The 24,781-nt window shown below is 41.7% G+C and overlaps 1 protein-coding gene across 4 annotated transcripts in view; it reads left to right on the top strand.

The window, feature by feature from the left end:
- GRM3 (glutamate metabotropic receptor 3) overlaps nucleotides 1–24,781 on the top strand; it is a 102,386-nt gene that overhangs the window by 41,225 nt on the left and 36,380 nt on the right. For all 4 annotated transcript variants that reach the window (XM_088055010.1, XM_088055012.1, XM_088055011.1 and 1 more), the window contains one exon: nucleotides 16,072–16,672. In XM_088055010.1, the coding sequence (XP_087911136.1) occupies nucleotides 16,175–16,672 (498 nt within the window). In that variant the 5' untranslated portion in view covers nucleotides 16,072–16,174. The remainder of the gene's footprint in view (nucleotides 1–16,071; nucleotides 16,673–24,781) is intronic.

The following is a 24,781-nucleotide window of genomic DNA, read 5'->3' on the forward strand; positions in this document are numbered from 1 at the left end:
AAATAAGTTTCTAAGACTCAGTTTAAGCACAAAATATTCATTCAGGATGAATGAATAATTCTAAATAGCTGGAAGAAGAGAACAAAAAGGGTTTTAACATTAACAATGGGACAGATCCATCAACAAGATAACTATGATTGACACAAATGGAGCCTCTTTCACTGGTACTTGATTTGGCCATTGCATTAGACAGTGTTTTATCCCTTGTGATTACAGACCTAGCTCAGAACAGTCTGCTCATACAAGAGAACTTGTAGTTCAAGTCTGTAAAACCCCTGACTCACTGAACCAGTGGACCAGACAAAAGTTAACTGACACAAATTCTTGAATTTATCTGAAACATGTACAAGTTTTCTCTGACTGTGGTGCCTCTTGTTAAACTTGTCAAATATTTCCCATGTAGTTGTCTCAAGCCCTAGGTGAGTGGAAATGTAGGATATTTTCTGCTTGAGGCTCAGTGCACAAACAACTTGGGAGAAAGAAGCTGCTGAGGTGAAGAGGGGGAAAGCTTGGAAGAGGAACACAAAGAGGTCACAACTGGGAAAAAGGAGTGGAACACACCTGAGAGTTGCTGAGGGGCTGAATTGAGCAGTAATCAATGAAAGGTACAGTTCACAGACTGAAGAAATGGAACTTTCAGCTTTTAAAATGCTAACAAATTGTATTTAAATTGTAACAAATGAACTTCCTGCATGCCGACACCCTGACTGCGGAGTGCCGAGTTAACTCACCAAGTTCATGCTGGACTAACTGGGGCATGCTGTGAAGATAATAAGAGCATTTATCTGTCATGAATGCAAGCTTATGGATTGATAGATAATTTGATCTGTATGACTGTGTTATGGATTTGCCATTAGCTTTTATCTTTAGCCATGCTGACAGAATCAAAAAACATATTTATTACACTTGGTGGGTTTTAATCGACTTTGCATTTTCCTGTGAGTAGAGTTGGAACACAGATAATCTGCAAAATACACTGACAATCTTCCAGTTTATTCTGGTTTATTCATATTTTTTCCAAAAAAAACAGCCAAAGAGCATATCACAAATGTATTCTCCTGTAAAAGCTTTACATAAGATTTGAAGGAGAATAAACTAGCATTAGCCATAGAAGAGAGAAAGATGCAGTGCAAAAAAAGCTTATCCTCTGGGCTTGATGAAGAAAACAGCTCAAAGCCAGCAAATCAATGATCCCAGAATGAAACTGAAACACTGCCCACAGAGGGAATGGATTTGCGAAATGTGAGTTCTCCCTATTTCATATGGTATTGCTCCTACTCACACAGGAGAGCTTTTAGTGTTAAGGCACAAGGTCTGATGCTGCCAAGGCCTGATAACATCCAAATAATGTGACAGAGGGACCACAGCTCTGCTGTAATGAAAATCTGAGAATGAAGGGGAGTCCCTCCTATCAAGATATTTTTGTTGTTGATGTCTCATGTGACCTGGGTGATTATATGTGGATTTCATCAATACAGCAAATAGACTGTAGCATCTGAATCAGCCTAAAGTAGAAAGGACCTGGGGGTTCTGGGGCACAACAAGCTGTCCATGAGCTACAGTGTGCCCCAGGAGACAAGAAGGCCAATGATATCCTGGGATGCATTAGGAAAGGCATTGCCAGCAGGTCAAGGGAGGTGATCCTGCCCCTCTGCTCACCCCTAGTGATGCCACATCTGGATACTGTGTCTGGTTCTGGGCTCCTCAGTACAAGTGAGAGGGTCCAGCAGAAACTACAAAGATGTTTAAGGGACTGAAGCATCTCTCCTACAATGACAGGCTGAGCGAGTTGGGCCTGTTCCACCTTGCAGCAGGACAAGAGGCAAAGGGCAGAAACTGATGCCTAGGAATCTTCACCTGAACATGGGGAAGGACTTCTGGTCCTGGGCAGTGACCAAGCACTGGAGCAGGTTGCCCAGGGAGGCTGTGGAGTCTCTCTCACTGGAGATAGTCAAGAACCATCTGGATGCAATCCTGTGCTCTGGGATGACCCTGCTTGACCCACTGGTCCCTTCTAGCCTGACTGATTCTGTGATTCTATGAAATGAATTGCATGCCAACAACTTTTGGCCACGTTGGTCTCACTGACTAAATGAAAGTCTGAAGAGTCCACTGCACCCAGGAAATTCCTTTATCCAATTCTACAGACCCTGTTCACTGTCCATGGAGAGAAACAGATGCAGTAGCACGTAATTTATTTCATCCTAATCCAATGTCTAAAATATATTTGATGAATCACATTCTATAATTAACAAATTCCAGGAATGAAGCTGTGATAATGGCTTAGATAACAATAGGGGAGTTTTAAAAGCTAAATCTTGGGACCCTGCAAGGATAGAAGAGTTCTTGTAGCATGCCCTAGTCCTTTGAAGGCTGTTTTCCCAAGGAAATAGGGCTTGTGCAATTACATTAGCTGTCAATTCCAATAAAGTTTGAATGCTAGCCAGTGTCAACAAAATAATACAAAATACAGACTTTGAAGACATTAATTTGTTACAGGTTTCCTTTTTGGGGAAAGGAAGATGGCTGAATAAAGGAATAAAGAATGTTATCACAATCCCTTGATAAAGAAAGGCTGAAGAGTGAGCTCAGCCACATAGCAAACACCAAAAAACTCCCCTGCAGGAAAGCACAGGCAATGAGGCTTTCCATGGATAGGCTGTATCACTGTTGTAACCTATTCTACATCAGATGGAAACTGCCAGATCATGTATCTGTCTTGGAAAAAATAAAATGCCCTGTTCTTATTTTATGTCAGAAAGAAAACACTCAAATGGGAGCACAAGTGTCACCTGGGGATAGCCTGTGCTTGACTGACATCAGTGAAAGCTTGGCTCTGAATTCAGCAAACCCTGATTTCACGCCTTGCGGACTTGTTTTAGACAGGAAAGTTACAGGTAGGGCACGTCAAAGCAGACAGTATCTTATCCAAACCAGTGAGAATTCCTCTGGTCGGGAGTATTGGCCATCTTTGACACCTTTTCACAGCAAATATATGTCACTTCAACAGCCTATCAGGATGTACCAAAAACATGCAGCCTGTGATGAGAGTAGGCTGTTACTCAAGTGTTGTCCTCATTTTATATTGGAGGGATGCCATAGAAGTTCCCATTTTAAATATTGTCACCTGCTTTCACAGGCCTCCTCTGTTTTCCACGTATATTTTGCATTCCTGTGTGGAATAGGAAAAGGCAGAAAATGTTGGCCATGCTGATTTTGATTTCCTGAGAAAAAGATAGCTGGGCCTGAGCCTGAAGGGAGGGTATTTCACTGCTTGCTGCCAAACTGAGTGTGATAGTCCTAAAAAGCACCTAAGGTCATTCAATTTAAAACTTAGGGAACCAAAGTTCTTTCTCCCTGCAAGCTGTCATGTAGCTTAAAGGTCTGGGAATTTGTCAAAGCTATCTGCCCAAGAAAATTCACTTTAGCATTTCCCCTCATATTACTTCACATTTCCATGCTTGTTATCCTTCTGTAATTCCCATCTTCCCTGGCACTTTTAGTGAGGCCCCCAGAACCTGTCCTCAGGCTCAGCAACACCCTGACCAGGGCTGCTGTTTGCGGCAGTTTTAAATTTTCCTCCTTGCTCAAAGATAGCTCTGCAGTTCATCACATGTGATGTGGGGCCCTTCTCCTCCCAGAACCACGACACTGGCCCAGGGACTAACACCACAGCCCTGGGAAAAACAGACCATCTCCAGAGATGGTTCTTCTCCATCATCTTCCTGTCCATGTAACAAGGTCTGGAACTGGAAGAGTATGGCCTTGAGGGGAGTGCAGCCTGATTCACAATCTGGCATGTACAATTCCTAACCTACTTTTTTTCTCATGCACCTGGTCTTGTGGTTTCTCAGCTCTCATTTTTCAATCAGTGCTTGACAGGAGAATTTGAGGCAATTATCACAGAATGGCTTTCATTGCATGCCTGCTGCCATGCAGATGGCTCTGCCTTCCTGTGGTCAGTAGAAATGTTGGCAATCATGAAGTTTCTCCCCAGTCAAAGCCAGAAAGTGCAAGCAAAGTAATGAAATCCTCACCTCTGGTTCAGTTTTGTTAACAAATACATCTAGTGACTCTTGGCCAGTTCTTGAATTCTTTAATGGGATTATTATTCATTCATGCTGGCCTCGGTGAAATTTGGGATACAAGTATTAATCTTAGATTGCAATGAGAATTGTAATAACAAGAAAGCTTGTTATTACAAGGCATACAGGCCACACAGAAAGAATATCCAGTCCTGATCCTCCCAAAATAAATCAGCTCTAACTCCTCCTGGAGTGAAGCAGGAGTACATCCTTACTGTGGACTGTACCTTCCAAGAAATAATAAGCCTCTATACAAACATCCCTGGAAAACAGTTTTAACTCTTCCTTGACCAAAACTCTTTGTCTGTCTCTAGTGAGGGATGAAAGGAGCACAGTGAAGACCTAGATTCATCCTGCTTGGCTTTAGGTTCCAAAGAAGGAGCCACATTTTAGCTGTTTAAAATTAGATACGAACATTTCTTTGAATATTTTTTGCCAATTTCATGCTTTGTCCAAAGCAAAGGATCATCACCATAGAATAACCATAGAATGACTTGGGTTGGAAGGAACCTTAAAGACCATTTAATTTCAATCCTGCTAGCAAGCCCCAGCCAATCTGGCCTTGAACATTTCTAGCAATGGGGAGTCCACAGCTTCTGTGGGCAACCTGTTGCAGTGCCTCTTCACCCTTTTAGGAAAGAATTTATTCTCAATATCTAAAGGAAACTATGCCCTGTCATGCCTTTCTAAAAAGTCCCTCTCCTTGTAGACTTTTCATCTTGGCTTATATAAGATGTAGCTTTATACAAGAACATAGGACGAAGGTGGCACAGGTTTTAGCAAAACATGAATTCACTAGGAATTGTTGAGGTTATTCATGTTTGTCTTTCCTCTACTTTGTTATTATGTCAGAGATTTGGCACCACAGAGCAGCTCCTTGCAAGAAGTGTCACAGACATGCACTATGCTTTATCCTACAGCTCAGCTCAGCTGGGCCTTCACCTGCCACCAGAAACACTGATGGACAGCACTAGCACTGTTCCAGGTACTCTAAATAGGGCCTGTGTCTTCCCTTCCCTTCATTAGCAAGGAATTCCCCCTCACACTACCAGGCTATGAATTATTCCAGCAGAGGTATTGAGGACCAAGCTGGGCAGACTGCAAATTCAGTTCTGTGGCCAATCACAGCTGAAAAGCCCTTTACTGTCAGCACAGAAAAGAGTAAAGACAAAGCCAGTGCTAGAGAAAGCTGTTTCCTGCACCTTGCTGGGCAGAAGGTGACAGACTACAAGTGGCAAGGTCCCAGGGTGTCCCGAAGCAATTGGTGAATGGAGCCACAGTGGGCCATCACACCATGCATGGGTTTACCCAGTGTCTCATCTCTTCTTTCATAATTTGTGCTAAATGCCTCTCTAAATTTTGAGTTAAGCTGCTGTTACCATAGCAATGGCCATTTAGAGTGAGAGAATGCAGTGTATGTGTTGGGGGTGTGAGGTTCTGGCTCTTCTCATAGAAATTGTCTGCATGTACATACAGTGCTGTGGAGCTGCATGAAAGGAGCCAAGCAAGCAGTTTGCATCAGATCTGAGGGAGGGACAGGTGGTATGGAAAGAGGAGAGGCTTGGTGCAGGTTGGTATTGTTTGTTCCAGGATGCACCTACAAAGAACTGAGTACTAAACTGAAATGAGCCTGAATGATAACTGACTGACATTTCATTTCTTAGCAGTAGAAGCCACTCCCTTGCTCAGGACAAGGCATGTTTGTTGCTGCCTTCATGAGATAAATCTTTGCAGAAACAGGAAACATTTGCTTTCTCTGGTTTATTTTCATTAAAAATAACTCTTGCTGCTAGCTCTTTAACAGGAAATACTTTTCAGCAATCTACTCCCACTGTTTATACAAGTTTATTTGCCAGGGCACAGGCTGAAAAAAAAGTCAATAAATAATGCAGGCATTATTACCTAATTTTAGATCCACTTCTAAGATTTTTCAACACACTTCTAGGATTTTTCCACACTCCTAGCACTAGAATTTTTAGTGGTCACAACAGGAGAGATTGAGAATTTGTGAGGTTTATTCCTCACTTTATGCCACCTCTCTGTGGGGTGAGGAAACTTCTTAAATAGTTACAGCTAGGGCAAGATCCTGCCCACATCCCAGAGCCTGTTTCCCTGAGGACTTTGTCAGAGGTCCATCTTCCTCCAACTAAATTTGGCTTAGAAGTGGAGTTAAGCATCACCTTGGTCAGCAAGTACAGGCAGTGTCTGAGGTGTTTTGGGAATTTTCATCTTGAGATTGAGATTTAGATACCTGAACCACTAACTGATGAAAAAGAGAGGACTGTTTGTGTCACTGGCTGGGCCTCAAATTCTTTTTAAGTCCCACATTTGACTGATTGTGAGCAGCCTTTTTAAAGTCCATAAATTCATAGCAGGGTATCCAAGTTTGATAATGTAGCCATGAACTTTTGTGACAAATCTTGTCCCTCCATGAGCCCAGACAGGGTCATGAATCAGAATTAACATTCCAGCTTCAGGTAAGAATGCCTGATTTAAGCTTTGAAAATAATCTGGGGCCCAAAAGAGAGACATCAATGTGGGTATTTTTAAAGTACAGCTCTGTATTTGTAAATAGTAACCACCAGCTCCTGCTCCCTGTCAGTGACATTGCCTGCATCTAAGGACACACCTAGAGCACGGCAGCTCTGAGAGACTGACAGTATTGTTTCCACTTCCAGTGGTGCTTTCTGGTGGAGGTAAGGCAATCTTGTGCCTTTCTTTGCCAACTGGAAAAGAAAAAGGCAAAGAGGATCTATCAGTCAGCAAATCCAATAGGCTTCAGAAGTTTACTAATTTACAACAGCTGCAAAACAAGTTCTGTAAAATTTTTAGTACAATCCAGTTCCCATAAATAGCTGAGGGCAGCTTTTGTTTCCAGCAAAGTTCGGAGACTTTTGTGATTAGAACTATAAAGGCAGTAAGCACAATTCACAATCAATTATGTTTTATTAATGTTTTGGGGGTTTTTTAATACACGCCACAGCCCAGTAATCATGAAGCTGTTCAACAATGTTGTTCTCAAGTCAGCTAATAGCAGGATGTAATTTGTGGCCATCTCTGCTCACTTACAAAACACTTGCTCCGTTAATTGTGATTTCACACTCCGCTGAACGCTGCTGCCTGGAGGTAGCACTCATGTGATGGAAGAGTTACCAGCCTGGACTCTGCTGAAGGAGGGTGGAGGAGGGTTGAGGAGGGAAGGATCATTTCAATAGAGGTTACTGCTGTTAAATTTTAAATCCTTTTATGTTTGGGAAAAAAAAAGAAAAAGGAAAAGGAAAGAAAACAACTAAACATGGAAAAGCTACAATCCACTGTAGGAGACGCTTTCTGGGGACGGTCAGAGACACGGCAAAGACCTCTATAATCAAGTTAGGTGTTAGAAGTTTATTTCAGGGCGTGGGATAGAGAGAGAGGGAGCCTGCTATGAGCCAGCAGATAGAGCTCAAAGCGGGCTCAGAGAGAACAATACAAAAGGGAGTAAAATATGAATACATGAGCTCAAGACTTAAGATTGCTAAGAAAGAGAGTAACAGAACAGAAGTGAGAGAGCCGGGGAAAAAGAGAGAGCTAAGAGAGCCAAGAGAGTAGCAAGAGAGTCTAAGAGAGCATAGTAAGAGAGTAGCAAGAGAGACCAAGAGTTAAGAGAACCAAGAGTTAGGAGAACCAAGAGAGAGAACTCTCTTTTACAATTACTTATATAACCTATACATTTGAATATTCTATTTTTTCACTGACCAATCTTTCTAAGTATACTAATACAGTAACATTTGTGTGCAACCTATAAAAATCGCAGTTTTTGCATATTTTTAGTTATCTCAGGGTCCTTCAGACCTTTCCTTATAAGGCTGGGAAGGGGGGTCTCAGCTTGGTTTTATTGCAGGAAAGAATGTGTTCTGGCATACCAGCCCAGTTTCTTTGAATTATTCAAACCGTGCTATCATTTGTATTTCTTCCTTAGCCTTTCTGGCTAAGGAGTCATATTTATAATTTCTTTCTAATTCTACCTTCCTAACAATCCACTGCTAAATAGGTCTTTCTTTAAAAGCCTGAATATTCTTTCCATGTTTTGAACCCTTTCTATTGCTTTGTGCTGTTACCAGGAACACGACAAAACAAGTGGCTGGTAGGTGAAACCCTGTCTGGGTAATCAGGCACCCACCTTGACCTCATATTGGAGATGCTGGGCAAACCCAAAGAAAAATCTTATATTTTCATTAGAAATATTTTTTGTGCCTTTGGGGGTCGTAGAGACACCTGGTATCTTTCTTAGACCAGAATAGGTAGGAGATTCTCCTGGAGGAGGTCAGAAGTGACTAAAATGTTGCTATATGATAGTGAGCAAGTTAAGCAGATCGAATCTCATCACTGAATGGTTGGTTGGTCAGTGGTGATGAGACAAGAGTTCAGCCCTGCACAGGCATGGGCAAGGAATCAGCACCTGCTCTGAAGTGCTTGCAGTGAACATGCCAGAGGGAGAAATATTGCCTGGATCAGCAAATGAGAACCATCTTAACTTGGAAAATTCCCAGCTGAGTGTTTGGTTCTGCTGTGGCAAACTGGGAGATACAGCTCAGACCAGACAGGGATGGGAGCACCAGCCTGGGAAGGTTTTTATTTGACTCATCACTAAATTGGGGCAGGGAGAAGGAGCCACAGAGGGGACTTTGCCCACTGCTGGCCATCACCTTTGCTATTCCAGTTTCTCTGATCCTGTGATGTGGAGAACTGCAAGCCAGGTTTGAATGCTGCTACTTGAGGGTCCAAGCTAGGACTGGGTCCCATCAGGGCAGGCTGGGTGGCAGCAGAGAAAACCCCATATGCAGCCAGCGAAGAGAAAGGGTGCACACTCTGCTGCTCTGTGAGTCTGGAGTGACTGAGGCTGCCTGTGCTGTCAGCCAGACTGAGCCTCAACAGAAAAAATAGTCACAAAAGACTCTCTGCCCTCCACATATGCAGAGGCTCGGCCATATTTTCTGTATTGCCAAAATGTGAGGAAAATACCTTGGCACAGTAGCAAGAGAGAAATCTGGCAGCTTGCTCTGGAGTGAGCAAAGAGTGCCCAGGCAGAGCACCTCAGCTGGAACGCAGGTTCACGGGAGATCCAGCCTCAAAGAAAACCCTGCAGGCTCTGCAGAGAGCTGAGAATTGATTAGGAGCACAAGGCAGCAATGATCTCTGTGTGGGCACAAAAAAATAGATGCCTAAGAATCAATTAAGAGGGAAAGGTTAAATACGTGTCTAAAGAGTAAATGCACAGATATTCCTTGGGGGGCTATACCTTGGATGGTGTTAACTTCACGTAGTTAAGCCTCACTTGCATTAAGCACAAGTGTTAAACCTTCTCTGAGCTAAAAATTTCATCCCCAGGACATGACACTGAAAACATCATTGTTTACTTTGGGCAAGACTACTCCACACTTATGCCTTCACCTCTCTCACCCAACATTTGACGCCGCTGACCTTAGCCTGGCGCTGATGCTCCCCCACCACCTAGGAGGAATAATTACAGTGACATCCACAGGTCACGGAAGACAGCTGCTCCTTTGTCCCCAAAGGCTTTATACTGCCATTTTTCCTTTTCCATGCCTTTCTGGGACCACATGTGAAGGCTGAGACTAAAGTGAACGAGCACACAATCAATAAGCACACAGCACTTGCCTGTTCATTGCAGTCACTGCTGGTGGGCTTTCAGCTGTCACCAGTGCCTGGAAGAAATAAGCAGATGGACAAAAAGCAGTAGGATTCAGCTGATTCCAAAGAAGACAGAAGGGAAGATGGTGGGACTTTCAAAGGTCTAACTCTGCATTACATCAAGATCATTACACCACAAATTGTCCAGATGGCACAAAGCCTGGGGCTCACGGCTGGACTTCTCAGTGCACTTGAATGTACTTCTTGTCAGAGTAGGGAGAAACTCTAAAGATTTAGGAGCCTGCTTGGCCTGACCCAGAGCTCTGCCTCTGGTGGTCTGCTCATTGTAACTCCCTCTCCTGAGACCAAACTCACTTTGGAAGAACTCAGCCGGTGCCAAATGCTCTCATGTATTTTAGCAAATAACAAAGACCCATATTTCCACACCATACTAATGGCTGGTGATCTTCAGGGACTCTTTGTTCCTCTCCAGGCTAAATTAACACATATAGTTCTAATCTATAGAGCTATTTAGTATATGGAAACTTAAAGAGCAGCACATAAGAGACATCTGTTTTCCTGCATGATTGATATTAGAAATACATTTTTTTCTGGAATAGGATATCATACATCTCTGAGGAGAGGGCTGGGCATCTGCTGTATGTTGACATTGTAGAAAACATAAAACATCAGATGCTGATGCTAACACAGTACAAATAGTAACAGTGTTCTGAGTTTTTCTTGCTCTAAAGTAATAGAATATAAGTTTTTATTTTAATACCAGTGATTTACTTCTACATTGATGTGTTATCTCTTGCTTTATATGTCTTTATACTGGAATTTCCTCTAAATTTTTAGGGCTTTTCAAACTCTTTTACAATGTAATAGACATGGCATGAGCTTGTATGGTTTGTAGCCTCATGCTGTTGCTGGTGGCAATTGCAATAATTAATGTTTTTCATGTATGGGTTTTCAAGATGAAATGAGATTCAAAAAATCACCTAATTGGAAAGCCATTTTTGTCATTTTTCACAAGGCAAGAAAAAACATTTGAAATGTAACTGCCAACAACTGAAATTTAACACACTCTGATTAATTTTCAGCAAATTTTTATGTCAGCACCTGATTAGCATTTCACGAAGGAACTTCTCAATTTCCACAGAAGAAATGTATTTGTTTTCTCCACCTCACCACATATTCTGCAACTTTTCCCTGGTTTGTTTGTTTCTTTGTTTTCTTTTATGTCCTGATTTAAGCTACCAGATTTCAGCCAGCCAGAATCAGGGTGTGAGCAATTTGTGTGCTTGGCACAGGTCTGTCACTGTAAGCTTTGGGTTACTTTACAAATATTTCTCTTCCAGATGTGACAACATCTCTAATTATAATTGGCAAGGAGACTCAAGCTTGTCTATCACTTTTTTTCTGATTAAATAAGATATTATATTTCAGTGCAGTTCTCATCAGGTATTAAGTTCAAGTTCTGCCAGGGCACATATAAATGTGATAAATGTGTTGGATGATCTATTCTACTGTGCAAGTTATCCATGGTCTCTGAGTGAAAGAAATCTTTGCACTCAGCTTCTTGAAAGATGCACCAGAATTTTGAGCTGGAATTTGTTTTAGAAATTTGCTTCCCTAAGAGAAAATTTGTAGGGCACAGCAAGGGCTCAGGGAAAGATACTTCTCTGATGGGTAACCTTGGAGAAAGATCTATTGATGAAACTATTAGCTTCAATATTTGTAAAATGCTACAGGAGCACAGGTGTGGTGGGAACCTCCTCTGTGACCTTACACTGAGCATGGTTTTCCTCCAAAGAAAGTTTACAAAGGACAGCAGGTGATACTGAGTTGACATATGGCTCCAGGCACCATAACAACACATTATAGTTCTGAATAATGCAGTATAAATCCTCAACTGCCAAGAGGGAGCCTCCTACAATAAAACTAAACATAATCTTCAGCACCCACGTCAGGTCTTGTTGAATCCTTTGTCAGGAAGCTGCATAAACAGATGAGCCCTGAAAAACATTGTGAAGGGGGACAAATGTGGGGAAATTTAGGATATAACATAAGGCAAGGAGGAGAGGAAACCACTCCACAGTTTTAGCCCAGTCATGTAGATTGTCCTATTCATTGGTTAATGGTGTGTAAAAATAGCTAGGCAATCTGAAGTGCCTCAGCTCTCTGTAAGGCTTCCCATTCCATCCTTATAACTGGAAAACTGGAAAATGCATGACTGCTGGATGCTGGATTGCCAGTACCAAGCATTGGTGCTGGTATGATGGAAGGCATGAACAAAATTGCCACTGATGTGTGAGCAATAATCTTTGATTTATAAGTCATCTGGCTAAATGAAAGATTCAACTGCAATTCTCTTGGAAGTTTGACACCTACTAGACAAATAGACTGAAAATGCTTAGTCTGATAAGAATTCGTCTCCAAACCAACAGCACAGGTGGACCTGCTGAGCTACAGACAGAAAGCCTGCAGAGAACCAGAGCTGACATGTGAATATAGCCCTGGAAGACAGTTTTGGAGATGATATCAGTGGGATACTGAATGCAGAAAACCCACATCCCAAACCCCAAACCTCTTTGTAATTTTAGTTGCTTTCACAGAAAAAAGAATGTGCCCATACTTAGTAAATAAGCAAACTTACAGTAAGAAATAACAAATTTGTGCAATCAACTTTTCACACACACAGAAATAATCCACCAGAGCTGATGATTCAGACCTAGAGGCAAGTGGATTTTCAGTGAAAGCAGCACAGCTGCTATTGTACACAAGTGAGTTGCTTTCACTAAGGGACATGCTGACAGTGTCCCCCAAGGGTAGATGTAGCTTCTCCCTGTGTACTTCTTGTGGTGGAAAGAGAAAGGGCTCTGGAGTGACAAATGAAGATGTTTCACAAGCTGAGTGCTTCTGGCTAAAGTTCTGATAGAGCAGTGCTGGCAGAAACCCTCTGATGCAGATGTGGAAACTTTTCTCCTTCAGCCTGTTTATTTTTCATGTTGATATTTACATTGCTTCTACACCCAGGCTCTACTTCTATTTCCACAGAGATCCAAAGACTATAGGGCAGGAATGCACATATTTTTAGTACTAACAGAACACCTAGAACAGCACAACCCTGCCTGCAGCTGACCTTAAAACTTTAATTATAAACAAAAAAATAGAAGAATTTCCATTTGATCAGCAAGTATTTCTTTTTGAAATATCCCAGAAGCATGCTTTAGAAGGTTGTTTTTTTTAGAAGAACCAGAAGACAGTACTGCAAAAGCCAATAGGAGTGGTCAGTATAGTGAAATCACTTCAGGAAGGATATAAGCAGTTAAATAATATTCACCATATTTAAGGGGAGGAATATGGGCAGTATCAGCCTGGAATAGGTATGAAATGTTTGTATTTATAGTCCTGAGTTATGCAAGATGCAGAGAAAGCATGTGGGAGGTGCACACCAGAGAGAACAGGAGAGGAACTGAGCTGCAAGCCCAGATCTGCTTTAAAATAGGCTCCATCACACCAAGATATCTGTTCAGTGCCACCATAGGAATGTTGCTCACTGACCACCCAAATCTGCCTCACAGCTTCCTTCAGGAGTCCCACTGATGAGAAACCCTGGAGACATCCGTCTCTCACAGCTCTAAGGGGAAACCTCCCCTGACTAATCATCCTTTGCATTAACACCTTCACTCTGAACCTCTGCTCAGCATCCTTGGTGCTCAGCAGGACACTGCAATGCCACTGCATGGGCAGCAGTGCTTAGGCTGCCAAGTCTGAGGAGGGAGAGAAGTACATTTGATACCCTAAGCAGTGTTTTTGTTTACCATCCTCCATTTATAAAGAGAGGATTTGAACTCATAAAATAGGATGTTTTTCCCTGGAAAGCAGGGCTCTGTATCCATGGTGTCACCCTGCAGAATCAAAGCCCTCATGACAAGCTCAGAACTTCACAGGCCCTGGGGAGGGTAAGACAATTGGTGTAGGTGAGTGGCCCCCACCCATGGACACCCCTTACAAAGCAGTATGTCCCCAGATAGTGCAGGATTGTGGGGAGGAGTAACCTGTGTTCTCCAACCTGAATGGGGCTCCCACTACCTCCTCCTTTCACATCCCTGGACACCTTCAGACCAGTTCTGTCTGCACAAAGTGGCAAGGAAGAAGCAGAGTAATGGTCATTCCCAATCTCACCTGCTCAGATCACCCCTTGTGTTCTGCAGGGGCTGATGCCTTGCTGTGCCATCACCCATCCCAGTTTCCCTCAGCAGTACCACTGTAACAAGCATAAGTGACAGAACATAGAAGTCTTTTGCATTCTTTGCTGGGGAAATCAGTTGTCTGTGTGTAACATTGAAATAATTTTCAGTACATTTCTATCCTTTCTTGCTGCTGTATCAGAGAATGTGTATCACACATTCCTGAGACACAGAGGAGATGTGAGGTTAAAGACAATGCCATTTACAGAAACCAGCAGCTATGAAGGAGTCAGGGGAATGAGAGCATCCTCCCTGCTGTGAGGATAAATTCACTGTAGCTCTCGGTATGTCCCAGGACAGTTTTAAAAAACTTTATAGAGAGCCCCACTTTAAAGCCTTTTCTTGGGGAAACTCAGTTGTTCTTGGTCGTGTTGAAGAGCTGTTGAAAGAAGATTGGTTTAATATGACCTTATAAAAGACTCACATAAAAGCCAGAGGGAGCAACAGGAAACAAGGGAGATTTATTGTTAAGGTATCAGAGGAGCACTGGGAAAGACCGACATTTGATTCTTGGTTGCTATGGTGGCCTGTGTAAGACATGGCCTTAGGTAAAGCACTCAGGAACAAGCTTGGAAGAACTTGTTTAGGAAGTTTTTCAGACTCAGGGCCTCAGTGGGAACCGGGGGTTCAGGGCACAGTTGACCTTGCCAAATTTTGATAGTGATTGTGAGTGATGAGCAAATCAAACTCTGAATTTAGAATCTTCCAAGAATCTTAATTCATCTCTGTGCCTCTTTTTCTCCCAAGTGTAAAACAGTGAAAACAAATATTTTTCCACTGTTATAAAGAGAAGTATATGAATGTTTGCTGAGATACAGTGGCAACACAACCCACAGAGGTAAATAAGATGGGTACTGCATTAAAAAATATCCCAAGTCCTGTTTTTATCCAAATGGTGGATTAGTGAAAACAATCCAAAACAATGGAAGTCAATGCAACTAAATTATTAACTACACAGCCATTTATGTGAAGAATGTCATCCTTTTGTCTGATAGTGATTTCCACTGGGATAGTACCACCATTTTATATGCTCTGTAAGTCTGATACTGAAAGTACTGGTGAATACAGTCAATATCTTTACTTCTCTTAAAAATATTTTTTCTGGACCTGTTTAATAATCCAGAAGTGATAAACAAACTAGCTTATTTAAAGATCATTTAGGGATGAGGAAGCCTTTTTTCCATTGACATTTCTGAATGGAAAATTCTGCTGAGACAGTCTGCAGCTCAGACTATTAGGATAGCAGACAAACCTTTAACAGTGCATCTGACCCATTACTCATTTATGAGAGAACAATGTTGGAATAAATATGAATAAAAAGCTACCCTTTCACACAATTTGGTACATCAATGTTGAAATTGTACTAGGATAAACAACTGCCTTGCAATAAGCATGTTCATTCATTATTCAGTGTTAAATCTTAATTGTTGCTCATTTCAATTTCTTCGTGCTAAGTGTTTCTAAATTATAAATAACCTGGCAACTCTTATAGTATATACTCTGTTAAGGAAAAGGTAAGTACAGAAATAAATTATTAAAGTGTTCTGCTTAACTATTGCCACACAATTCATCTCAGGATTGGGAGAGCAAGGCAGCCACTTTGATAAATTTGAATAGATATTGGGAGTCTATGGACAAGGAGTCAATGGACAAGTCACGCATCTGTGTTGCATAAACAGACTTTGTGTGTGTATACTTATTTACAGAATTGTTACACTGTGATCCTCACTCTGAGGTTTGATTTTTGTCTTTTCATGTCATTGGCAAACTGTCCTGACCTTAGTGAGAATAGAATCATATCCTAAATATACACATCACTGCTGTGTTCTCCCTTTGATCTGAGCACTGAACTGTGATTGACGTTAAAGAAAGTCCAGCCCAAATCATTTTCATGCCCTGAGCAAGCATCAAACACAAGACTCCTTCATGTCATGTCTCTTATTCTCCTCTTTCATGTCTCTCTTATTTATGTATTTACCTTAATTTACTTGGAAGAGAGTCTTGTTTGCCTCAGGGAAGGATGGTTGTGTGATTAAGACAACTCACATCTTTGTGTCTCCTTTTGCCTTTTCTAATTCTTTCCATCTCTTCTTTAGAGGTCCAGTGGAAAGGCTTGACTTGTTCTTCACTGGCTTGTGGGACAGCACTTCATATCTGGCAATGGATCAGAAGGACTGAAGAGCATTTTTGATCCCACCAATGTTTCTTAGAGCTGCTAAAACAGGACCAATGAAAATGTTCACCAGACTCCAAGTCCTTGCCCTAGCTTTATTTTCCAAAGGAGTTTTCCTTTCCCTAAGTGACCACAGTTTTGTCAGAAAGGAAATTAAGATAGAAGGAGACCTGGTCTTAGGAGGCTTATTCCCAATCAAGGAAAAAGGTACTGGGATAGAAGAATGTGGAAGAATCAATGAAGACCGAGGCATCCAGCGCTTGGAGGCCATGCTGTTTGCTATTGATGAAATCAACAAAGACAACTACTTGCTGCCAGGAATTAAGCTTGGAGTCCATATCTTGGACACGTGTTCCAGGGATACATATGCCTTAGAACAGTCTTTGGAGTTTGTCAGGGCATCTTTGACTAAAGTGGATGAAACAGAGTACATGTGCCCTGACGGCTCGTATGCCATCCAAGAGAATTTGCCACTGCTCATTGCAGGAGTCATAGGTGGTTCCTACAGCAGTGTCTCCATACAGGTGAGTCACAGCAGCCCCACCAGGTGAGAATAGTTTATCTGCAATTCCGGTGAGAGAACCATATGCTTATGGCTTATGGCCAGTGTTTGCCAATAAAGCACGTCTTAGCTTTATCGATCAGTGATTTATACCATCACTGTACCCTAGGGGTCAATCTAGCACATAATTTTTACTGAATTTACATTTGTTCGATTCACTCTTTAAAATATTGTAGTACAAACCTCCAGCAGATGTCCACTCCTTCTAGTTGTGGTATATCCTGAAGGCATCTGAAGTTTCCAAAAGTCTTAGTATTTGTTTTGAACTTTGCATTTCATGACACTTCTACAGCTCTAAGTGCAGATATCTGCTTTCACATCAATCATAAATGACACCACCTATGTGTCTGAATATATGTATGCCTGTCATGCTGCATGTTCATAACATTTGTCATTTTAACAGAATTTAAAATGAAAAAATAAATCGTTGTCTTACTTCTAGTCAATAGTGAGCTTCCCCAAGGCTCAGTATTGGGCCTGACCTGTTTAATATCTTTATCAATGACCTGGATGAGGCAATCAAGTGTACCTCAGTCAGTTTGCAGATGACACACAGTTGGCTGGAGTGCTGATCTGCTGGAGGGTAGGAAGACTCTGCAGACAGAATCAATGGACTGAGGTCAATGGTATGAGGTTCAATAAGGCCAAGTACAGGTCCTGCACTTGGGTCACAACAACCCCCTGCAGCACAACAGGCTGGGGGAAGAGTGGCTGGAAAGTGTCCCAGCAGAAAAGGACCCAGGGTGCTGGTTGACAGCGGCTGAACATGAGCCAGGTGTGTCCAGGTGGGCAAGAACCCAATGGAGTACTGGCTTGTATCAACAGTGGTGTGCCCAGCAGGATCAGGGCAGTGACCTCTGTGTTAGGCACTGGTGAGGCCACACCTCACATTCCCTGCCCAGTTCTGGGCCACTCCCTGCAACACTGAGGTACTGGAGCATGTCCAGAGAAAGGCAACAGAGATGGTGAAGAGTATACAGAGAAAGTCCCATGAAGAACTCCTCCCAAAGGAGCTGGAGGTGTTTAGCCTGGAGATGAGGAGGCTCAGGAGGCTCAGAGGGGACTTCAGAGCTACAAATACCTGAAAGGAAGTTGTAGCTAGAAGAGGAGTGCCCTCTTCTCCCTGTCAACCAGTGACAGATTGAGAGAAAATGGCATCTAGCTGTGCTAAATGAGGTTTGGATTAGACATCAGGAGGAATTGATCACAGAAAGGGTTGTTAGAGCATTGGAATGGACTCACCAGGGAGGGAGGTGGTGGAGTCACCATCCCTGGACATATTAAAGAAATTACTGGATGTGGCACTCAGTGCCATGGTCTAGCTGATGTGGTGGTGATCAGTCAAAGGTTGGACTCTGTGATCTTGGAGATATTTTCCAACCTAAATGATTCTGTGATTCTGTGGTCACATTATTTTGGGTCAAATAAAACAAACCAGTTCACATAACTCATAATCACTAGTGTCTTAAGCCCAGACTGACATAGATTAAGACCATGCATCAGGTGTTTCTTCACCGTCAGCTGCAGATTTCCAAAGGCATCAAGTCTTGACAGTGCAGGATGTCCTTTCAGACTCACTATGGGACGTTTTTCCAGACTCAGGCCTTAATCACTCCACCAGTGTCAACAGCAATAAGAGTTCTCGTGTACTGCAGACTATCCCAGCAGTGACAGAAAGCCCACAGAACCTCATATGCCTGTTTCATAAATAGGGCAAGAGTTCCTCAAATGTTCGTTTCAATCAGATTTACTCTGGGGAGATGGTTGCTGCTCTTGTGAAGGCATTAAATCCCATCAGTTGGGAGCATGGTCAGATCCCATAGGACATGCACGAGCACAGAAGAATTTAAAGAAATTACACTTTATTTCCTTTTGTATTCCAGTGTGTAATATTCATCTGTATATTCATAGTAGGGAATATAATAGCAAATCCTTACCCATACTGCAGGAGAACAGTTTCTGCTGAGGAGAACCTCAGCCATCTCTTGTAGTAGAAGAGGTTTTGTCCCACTGTGGACCAGGTAGCAGAGCAGGAATGTATCCTTCACCAGTTATGTTGGTCTGATCACTTGAAGCACAAAGAACAAGTTTCAGGCTGAAAAAGAGACATTTGAAGGGGGGAAATGATAACTACAGAACCCTGGGCAGCACAAACTGTTAAGGAAAACATTATTCATTGTCTCTTCCAATCACACAAAGAGTATATCAAATGAAACCAGCAAATGCTAGGTTGTTGTGGATGCTAAAAGCTAAATGAGTTCCAGAAGTGACCGGAAACAGAAAGAAGAAATTCTGTAAGATATGTCATTTGGTTCAGCAGTTGCCAAAACTACAACTGTCTGAAGGCTGGTAAAATATTTTGAAGCATCATATGACTGCCCTATCTCACTGGTGGAGGAGTGTCAGGTTTTTTGCTGTACCTTTGGTTTGTGGTCAGTGTGTTTCTCAGTCCACCCTAAGTCCAAGTATGTCCAAAGGACATGAAGATATGAGGTAGCCTAAACGACATACCTATAAAAGTTGTTACAGCAGAGGAAATGGTACAGGTGTTTCATTCCCTCCCAGAAACCCAGAGGGAGTGAGATCACTTTTCTAAAGTAATCTGTGGCCTCTTGCACAACATCTGTCAGCCTGTCCTTTTGAAACCAGTCTCTGGTGATCACTGATCTAAGACTAAATCCATGTCTGAGGCAGTAGATTGGATACAGTACACATCCAATATACATAATAAAGTGTATATAGATGTTTCATATTCCAAAATCTTAGGTTTGGAGCAGCTGTCCAATGGAAATTGGAAGTCATGATTAGAGATTTTCTCAACCAGTACATGTAAAAAATGGTAATAGAGTTGTATGAAAATCTGTAGGTCACCCAATTTTCAAAACCTAAGGAGGATGATGGAACAATACTTATAGTTAATATTACTCTATGATCTTCCCTAGACTTGTCAATAATTTTTCAAATGTAATATATTTCTTAACACTGTTCTTCAGAAAAATAGTTTTACAAATCATTCAACTTGTCATCAAACATCTTCCAGCAAGAAAACGTATTCATTTATTTTCTCTTGACATGGATTGTGTTGGCCTTCCTTCAGTGTCTCTTTTCTAGCTTTCCTTTAGATTTCACACCACCTAAAAAAGATGTAATTAAGCCCTAGAAAAGACATAATTAAACCATCCACTCCTGTTGCCCATCCTGTTAAGATAGCCAGTCACAAGTTCTGTTTCAAAAGAAAATCCCTGTCAAGAATAATAGACATTGCAGACTCAAGCCTGAAATTGAAAGGACTTTCAAGCATTAAAGACAAGCATTTTGGTGCCATAGCAATTTCAGAGCCAGTCACCTGTACAGAGTAGCTCCAGTAACAACTGGAATCACACCATTGCTGAAAGTCAAAATATTTCACCAGGTGTGTGTGTGTGTGTGCAAGGCTCAGCGCTCCTGTTCCCTGTGTTTTCAAGCAGCATCCAGGGCGCTGGATGCTTCCAGATGTATCCCTGGCAAGCATTTTTCTTTTGCTGAGAGCTGTAAACAGCATAAAGTCCACAGTGCAGTTCCTTAGCCTTAAAATAAAACATGCTGAGTTCTTCAGACAAAAATTATTTCTGGCTTTTTTTTTTCCCCCCTCCTGTGAATTTGTCTTTATATTTTAATATTTTTTTCTTCCCCTCCCTTCACCCTCCGTCTTCTGATTTTTGTCAGGACAGTTGTCTGCCAAATAACTTCATGATGTTCCTGCTGTCAGATTTGTACTTCTTTCATTACCCTTCCACTAAGGAATAAAAGATTTTGCTGGTAAATCAGCAATGAACACCTTCCCCACTGAGTCAGTATGTGCGATAGGCACTTTCTGCAGAGACTAAAAACAACAAGAGAATGCAGAATGCTTAATTATTTTCTGGTCAGACTAGGCTATTATCGTTAATGATGATCTGGATAATTAGTTTTTAGATGTTGTGTTTAAATTAGCAGAGAGCCCAATCTGCACAGCATTTGATTCTTCAAAACTCGAGCCAGAATTCTTAATCAATGGAAAAGCTCACGTTAAAAAAAATAAAATAAATTGAAAAGCTGTTTTCATGAAATACAATTCTGACTTGAGTTGAATCTAGCATCAGGAAGTGAAGAATTCAAAATTTGGAGGGTTTTCTTTTGGACTCATGGCTTTTAATCTGAGCCAGGTTATCCAATCTTTCTTAGTTTACAACGGAAATTTCAAACCTATTTTCCTTGGAGAGGCTGACATGGTAAAAATTATAAGAAAAAGAGGCAGTATTCATTTGCAGAGGAGCACTTGCATAGCCAATCCCAGTTCCATGTTTAACATACTTATGTCAGCTCTTGTCAGGAATATGCATGTGGAAGCATGATTACTTTTATTCAGGTGCTAGATTTGTTCTTCCCTCTTTCTGAAAACTGGATTATTCTTCTGAAAATTAAGACTAGGGTCCATTCCCTGCAGTCAGCTCTTAGAAAAACGAAGACATTCCTTAGGTGGGCTGGATTTTTTATTTCTATGTATACTATATTCACATGGATGTAAAGATTTCAACCTGGCTGTCAACCCACAGGACCTCTGGATCATGACCATGAAAGTTATTTCAAAGTTAGAGCCTCATCCAGAAAAAATGGCAGAACAGAAACCAGTGCCCTGCTGTCTTCTCTTCAGTTCCTTGCTGTGTCTCAAGTAAATTGTAACAAAACCACTGGAGCAGGTTTAACGGTGCATTACTGCTATAACAAAAGCTAAAGCCACTCCTAAGTGAGTGACCATCTGGCATGAAATTCAAAATATGTACTCATTTACTGGCAATCTTTTCCTGGCTGTCATTCTCCTTAGCCACAAAAGTCTGCCAAGGGCTCATGGAGCCTGAAAGCTAATCACCTCCATTTCCTTCCTCCAAGGATAAAACATCTTTCAACCAGAGTCTTAACAATAGCTTTTGACTTCCATCACTACTGGAAATATTGTAAAATCCTTCAATGAACCAAAAAATAAACAAAACATAACACATGGACCACTGTGCATGGACCCTGCAGGGATGCGGGCAGGAGAAATGTGCAGGGGTTGCAGAGGTTTGCCAGGCCACACACACCACTTGTGCTGTGCACTGACAGCCTCTGGTGATTTTATGCTTGTAAAAGTAAACCAGATCCTCATTAAAAAATCTATTCTGTGAGATGGACCACCTACCACCAGCATTTAAGCTACACACACACTTGCCAGCTTCCATGTGTCTCCTTTAAACTCTCTCCTCTTTTATCTCTGTTCTTCCTCTCTCTCTGCCACTACCTCTCAGCCAGATCCTTGCTATTTGTTCCTCTCTTTGTTTCTATTCCACATTCAGAAACTGAACAGCCACTAGGCTGAAATTTTCAGTGTCCAAAGAATACTGGGCATTTTTTTCCTAGAGATTTCAAAGGAATATGGTTACGTCCCTCTGGCTTCTCTGAAAATCCCACAGTAACCAATTACTTTACAGTCTTTTTTATTTGGTTTTGGGCTATAATTTTTATTTCTTCAGGTGCACATTTCCACCTTTTGCTAAGGGTAAATTGTAAGACTACAGGGATAGATAAGTAACCACTGAGATCACAGGTAAGAAAGGAGCTCTAAAATACAATGAAAGAATCATAGAATCATTAAGATTGGAAAAGACCTTTAAGATCATCAAGTGGGATTTAACCCAACACTGCCAAGTCCACCATTAAACCATGTTCCCAAGTTCCACATCTACAGGTTTTGTAAATACTTCCACAGCTGGTGAATCTATCACATCTCTGGGCAGCCTGTTCCAATGCCTGACCACCAATTCAGTGAAGAAATTTTTCTTAGTGTCTAATCTAAACCTCCCCTTGCTCTACTTGAGACCCTTTCCTTTTGTCCTATCACTTGTTACATGGGAGAAGAGACCAAAGCCCACCTGGCTGCAATATCCCTTCAGGGAGCTGTAGTAAACAGCAATAAGCTGTTCCAATGGGAGAGGATGTCACTACAAGAGAAAGTGGCCAAAAATAAGAACTAGCTAGGGTCACCTAGATATCACCTATACTTATTCTACATCTTCTGACTAGGACTTACTCTACACTCATTGTACCCCTTCTGGCTAGGATTTATTCTTCAGTTAATGAGTCTCAAATTACCATATTTATCACTGATAGCTCTTTTAACTCCAGAAGCAATTCTGTGTTCTGTTAGAAGCAACAGCCCCAATTTTAGTACCTTTTCTGATCATGTGTAAATGGGACGTGAGTCACAGGCAGGTTTATGAAGTCTCAGAGAAGAGCTGCACTCCTCATGCAAAGTGAGGTCTTTTGCACAGGTCTCTTTTCAGGGTGCAAGTTTGGTGCTCAGCTTACTTCAACAGTAATGTTCTATGGAGGCAGAGTGCATATGTGACAGCTCACTCTGCCATCCCCTGCAGGAAAAAAGAAAAAAGATCCCCAAACAATTCATTCAAAGCACAACATTTCTCTGCATGCCCTCCATGGTTTATTTTTTATTGCACAGGACAGATGTAAATATAAAAAGAAATTCCCAGATCCTGTGCAGAAATCCTAGCTGTTATTCTGACAGTATTCCTTACTTCTGATGTTCATTTTGCAGATGAATTCATTTCATAGTTCAAACACTGCTTCTCTCTTTGTGACAGCTACTGAGTCCACTGCAAGCATTTAGGTATATTTTTCCCAGCTTCATTGCCTAAATTTTCAGGAGAAGAGCAAAGCTAAAAATAATGTTTCCTTCACCCCTCTTCCCTCTAACAAAAAATACCAGACATTTTTATTAGTTTGACAATGAACTATCTTTTTCTGAGTTACCTTTTGGACAGAATTTTGTTAAGGAACATTACTTACAAACTAGGAAACAGCCCTCTTAATGTCAAAGAGTGAGAAATGGGATGGAAATGGGATGAGAAATGGGATGGAAACCACTGCTTCAGTCCTGTAATGCACCAGAAGATTCCATAGGAGAGCAAGCCAGGCTGGGACTCCTAAATAATCTCACTGCATCTGGTTGAGTTCCTTACAGCTGACCCTCAATGATTTAAGAAACTGGGATATTGGCATTCCCAGTGACCTTCTGGGGTCAGTGCTTGGAGTGCTGCTGAAGCCAAATTGGTGCTTTCTGCTGCAGGTCATGACACAGCCCCTGTGCACTCACTGCCTTAAACAGTGCTTATTATAATATCCCAGAGGTGGAACCCTTAGTTTTAAAATGGGCTAGGGAGACATGATGCTCCAGCCTGATAAAGGTTTTTCAGTTCTGAAAGCAGTGAGGCCCTTAAGGTCCTAATTTCCCTTTGAAAACAAATTAGCTTGGAGTGATTTTTTTCTTGGGACCAAGGTGAGCAGCTGAATTTGCATCACTGAACTCTCCACCGCCCAAATACTCCCAAATTATGTGAGTATGTCACAAGTGTCCAGACTGAGTCACTCTGGGTCACAATGCCCCCAGGTAGGAGCCTGCTAAATCCCAAGAGAAGAGGGAAAATTATGGTGGAACCCAGCTTTTCAGTATTGCTCATATTTACTGCCAGTGATACAGTCTGGCAGCTCAGTAGGCTCACAGCCTGCTCTGCTGTATCTGCAGAGACATAGCCAGTACACAGATAGAAATAAATATTTCTGTTTATTCTATTCTCATTGGATCACATCTAGAATAATACCTCTAACTTGGGGTCCCTTGGTAAAAGGACAATTCAATAAACACAAACATAATCATGGGGAGAGGAGTCTGGAGAGCAAATGCTACAAGAAGAAATTGAGGGAATTGCACATGTTCAGCCTGGAGAAGAGAAGGTTTGGTGGGAACCTAATATCAGCTTTTCAGTATGTACAGGTTTGTTCTCAGGAGCACAAAGTAAATGTATTTATCAACATGATGCAGGACTAGAGAATAGAAGAAAATACTTATTAATTGAAAAAGGGGAGATTTTAACCTGAGAAAAAATGCACATCCCAAATATACATGGGGCCGTGGGGTGAATGCACAGGCCAGTGGAGACTATTGACTAGAGAAGTACCTCATTTAGTCCTTACATTAGGTTTATGCCTGAACCTTCCA

Source organism: Pseudopodoces humilis, chromosome 5 (genome assembly GCF_049639895.1).
Source record: "Pseudopodoces humilis isolate 2021_Gansu_Grassland_sample_001 chromosome 5, ASM4963989v1, whole genome shotgun sequence".
Lineage (NCBI taxonomy): Eukaryota > Metazoa > Chordata > Aves > Passeriformes > Paridae > Pseudopodoces > Pseudopodoces humilis.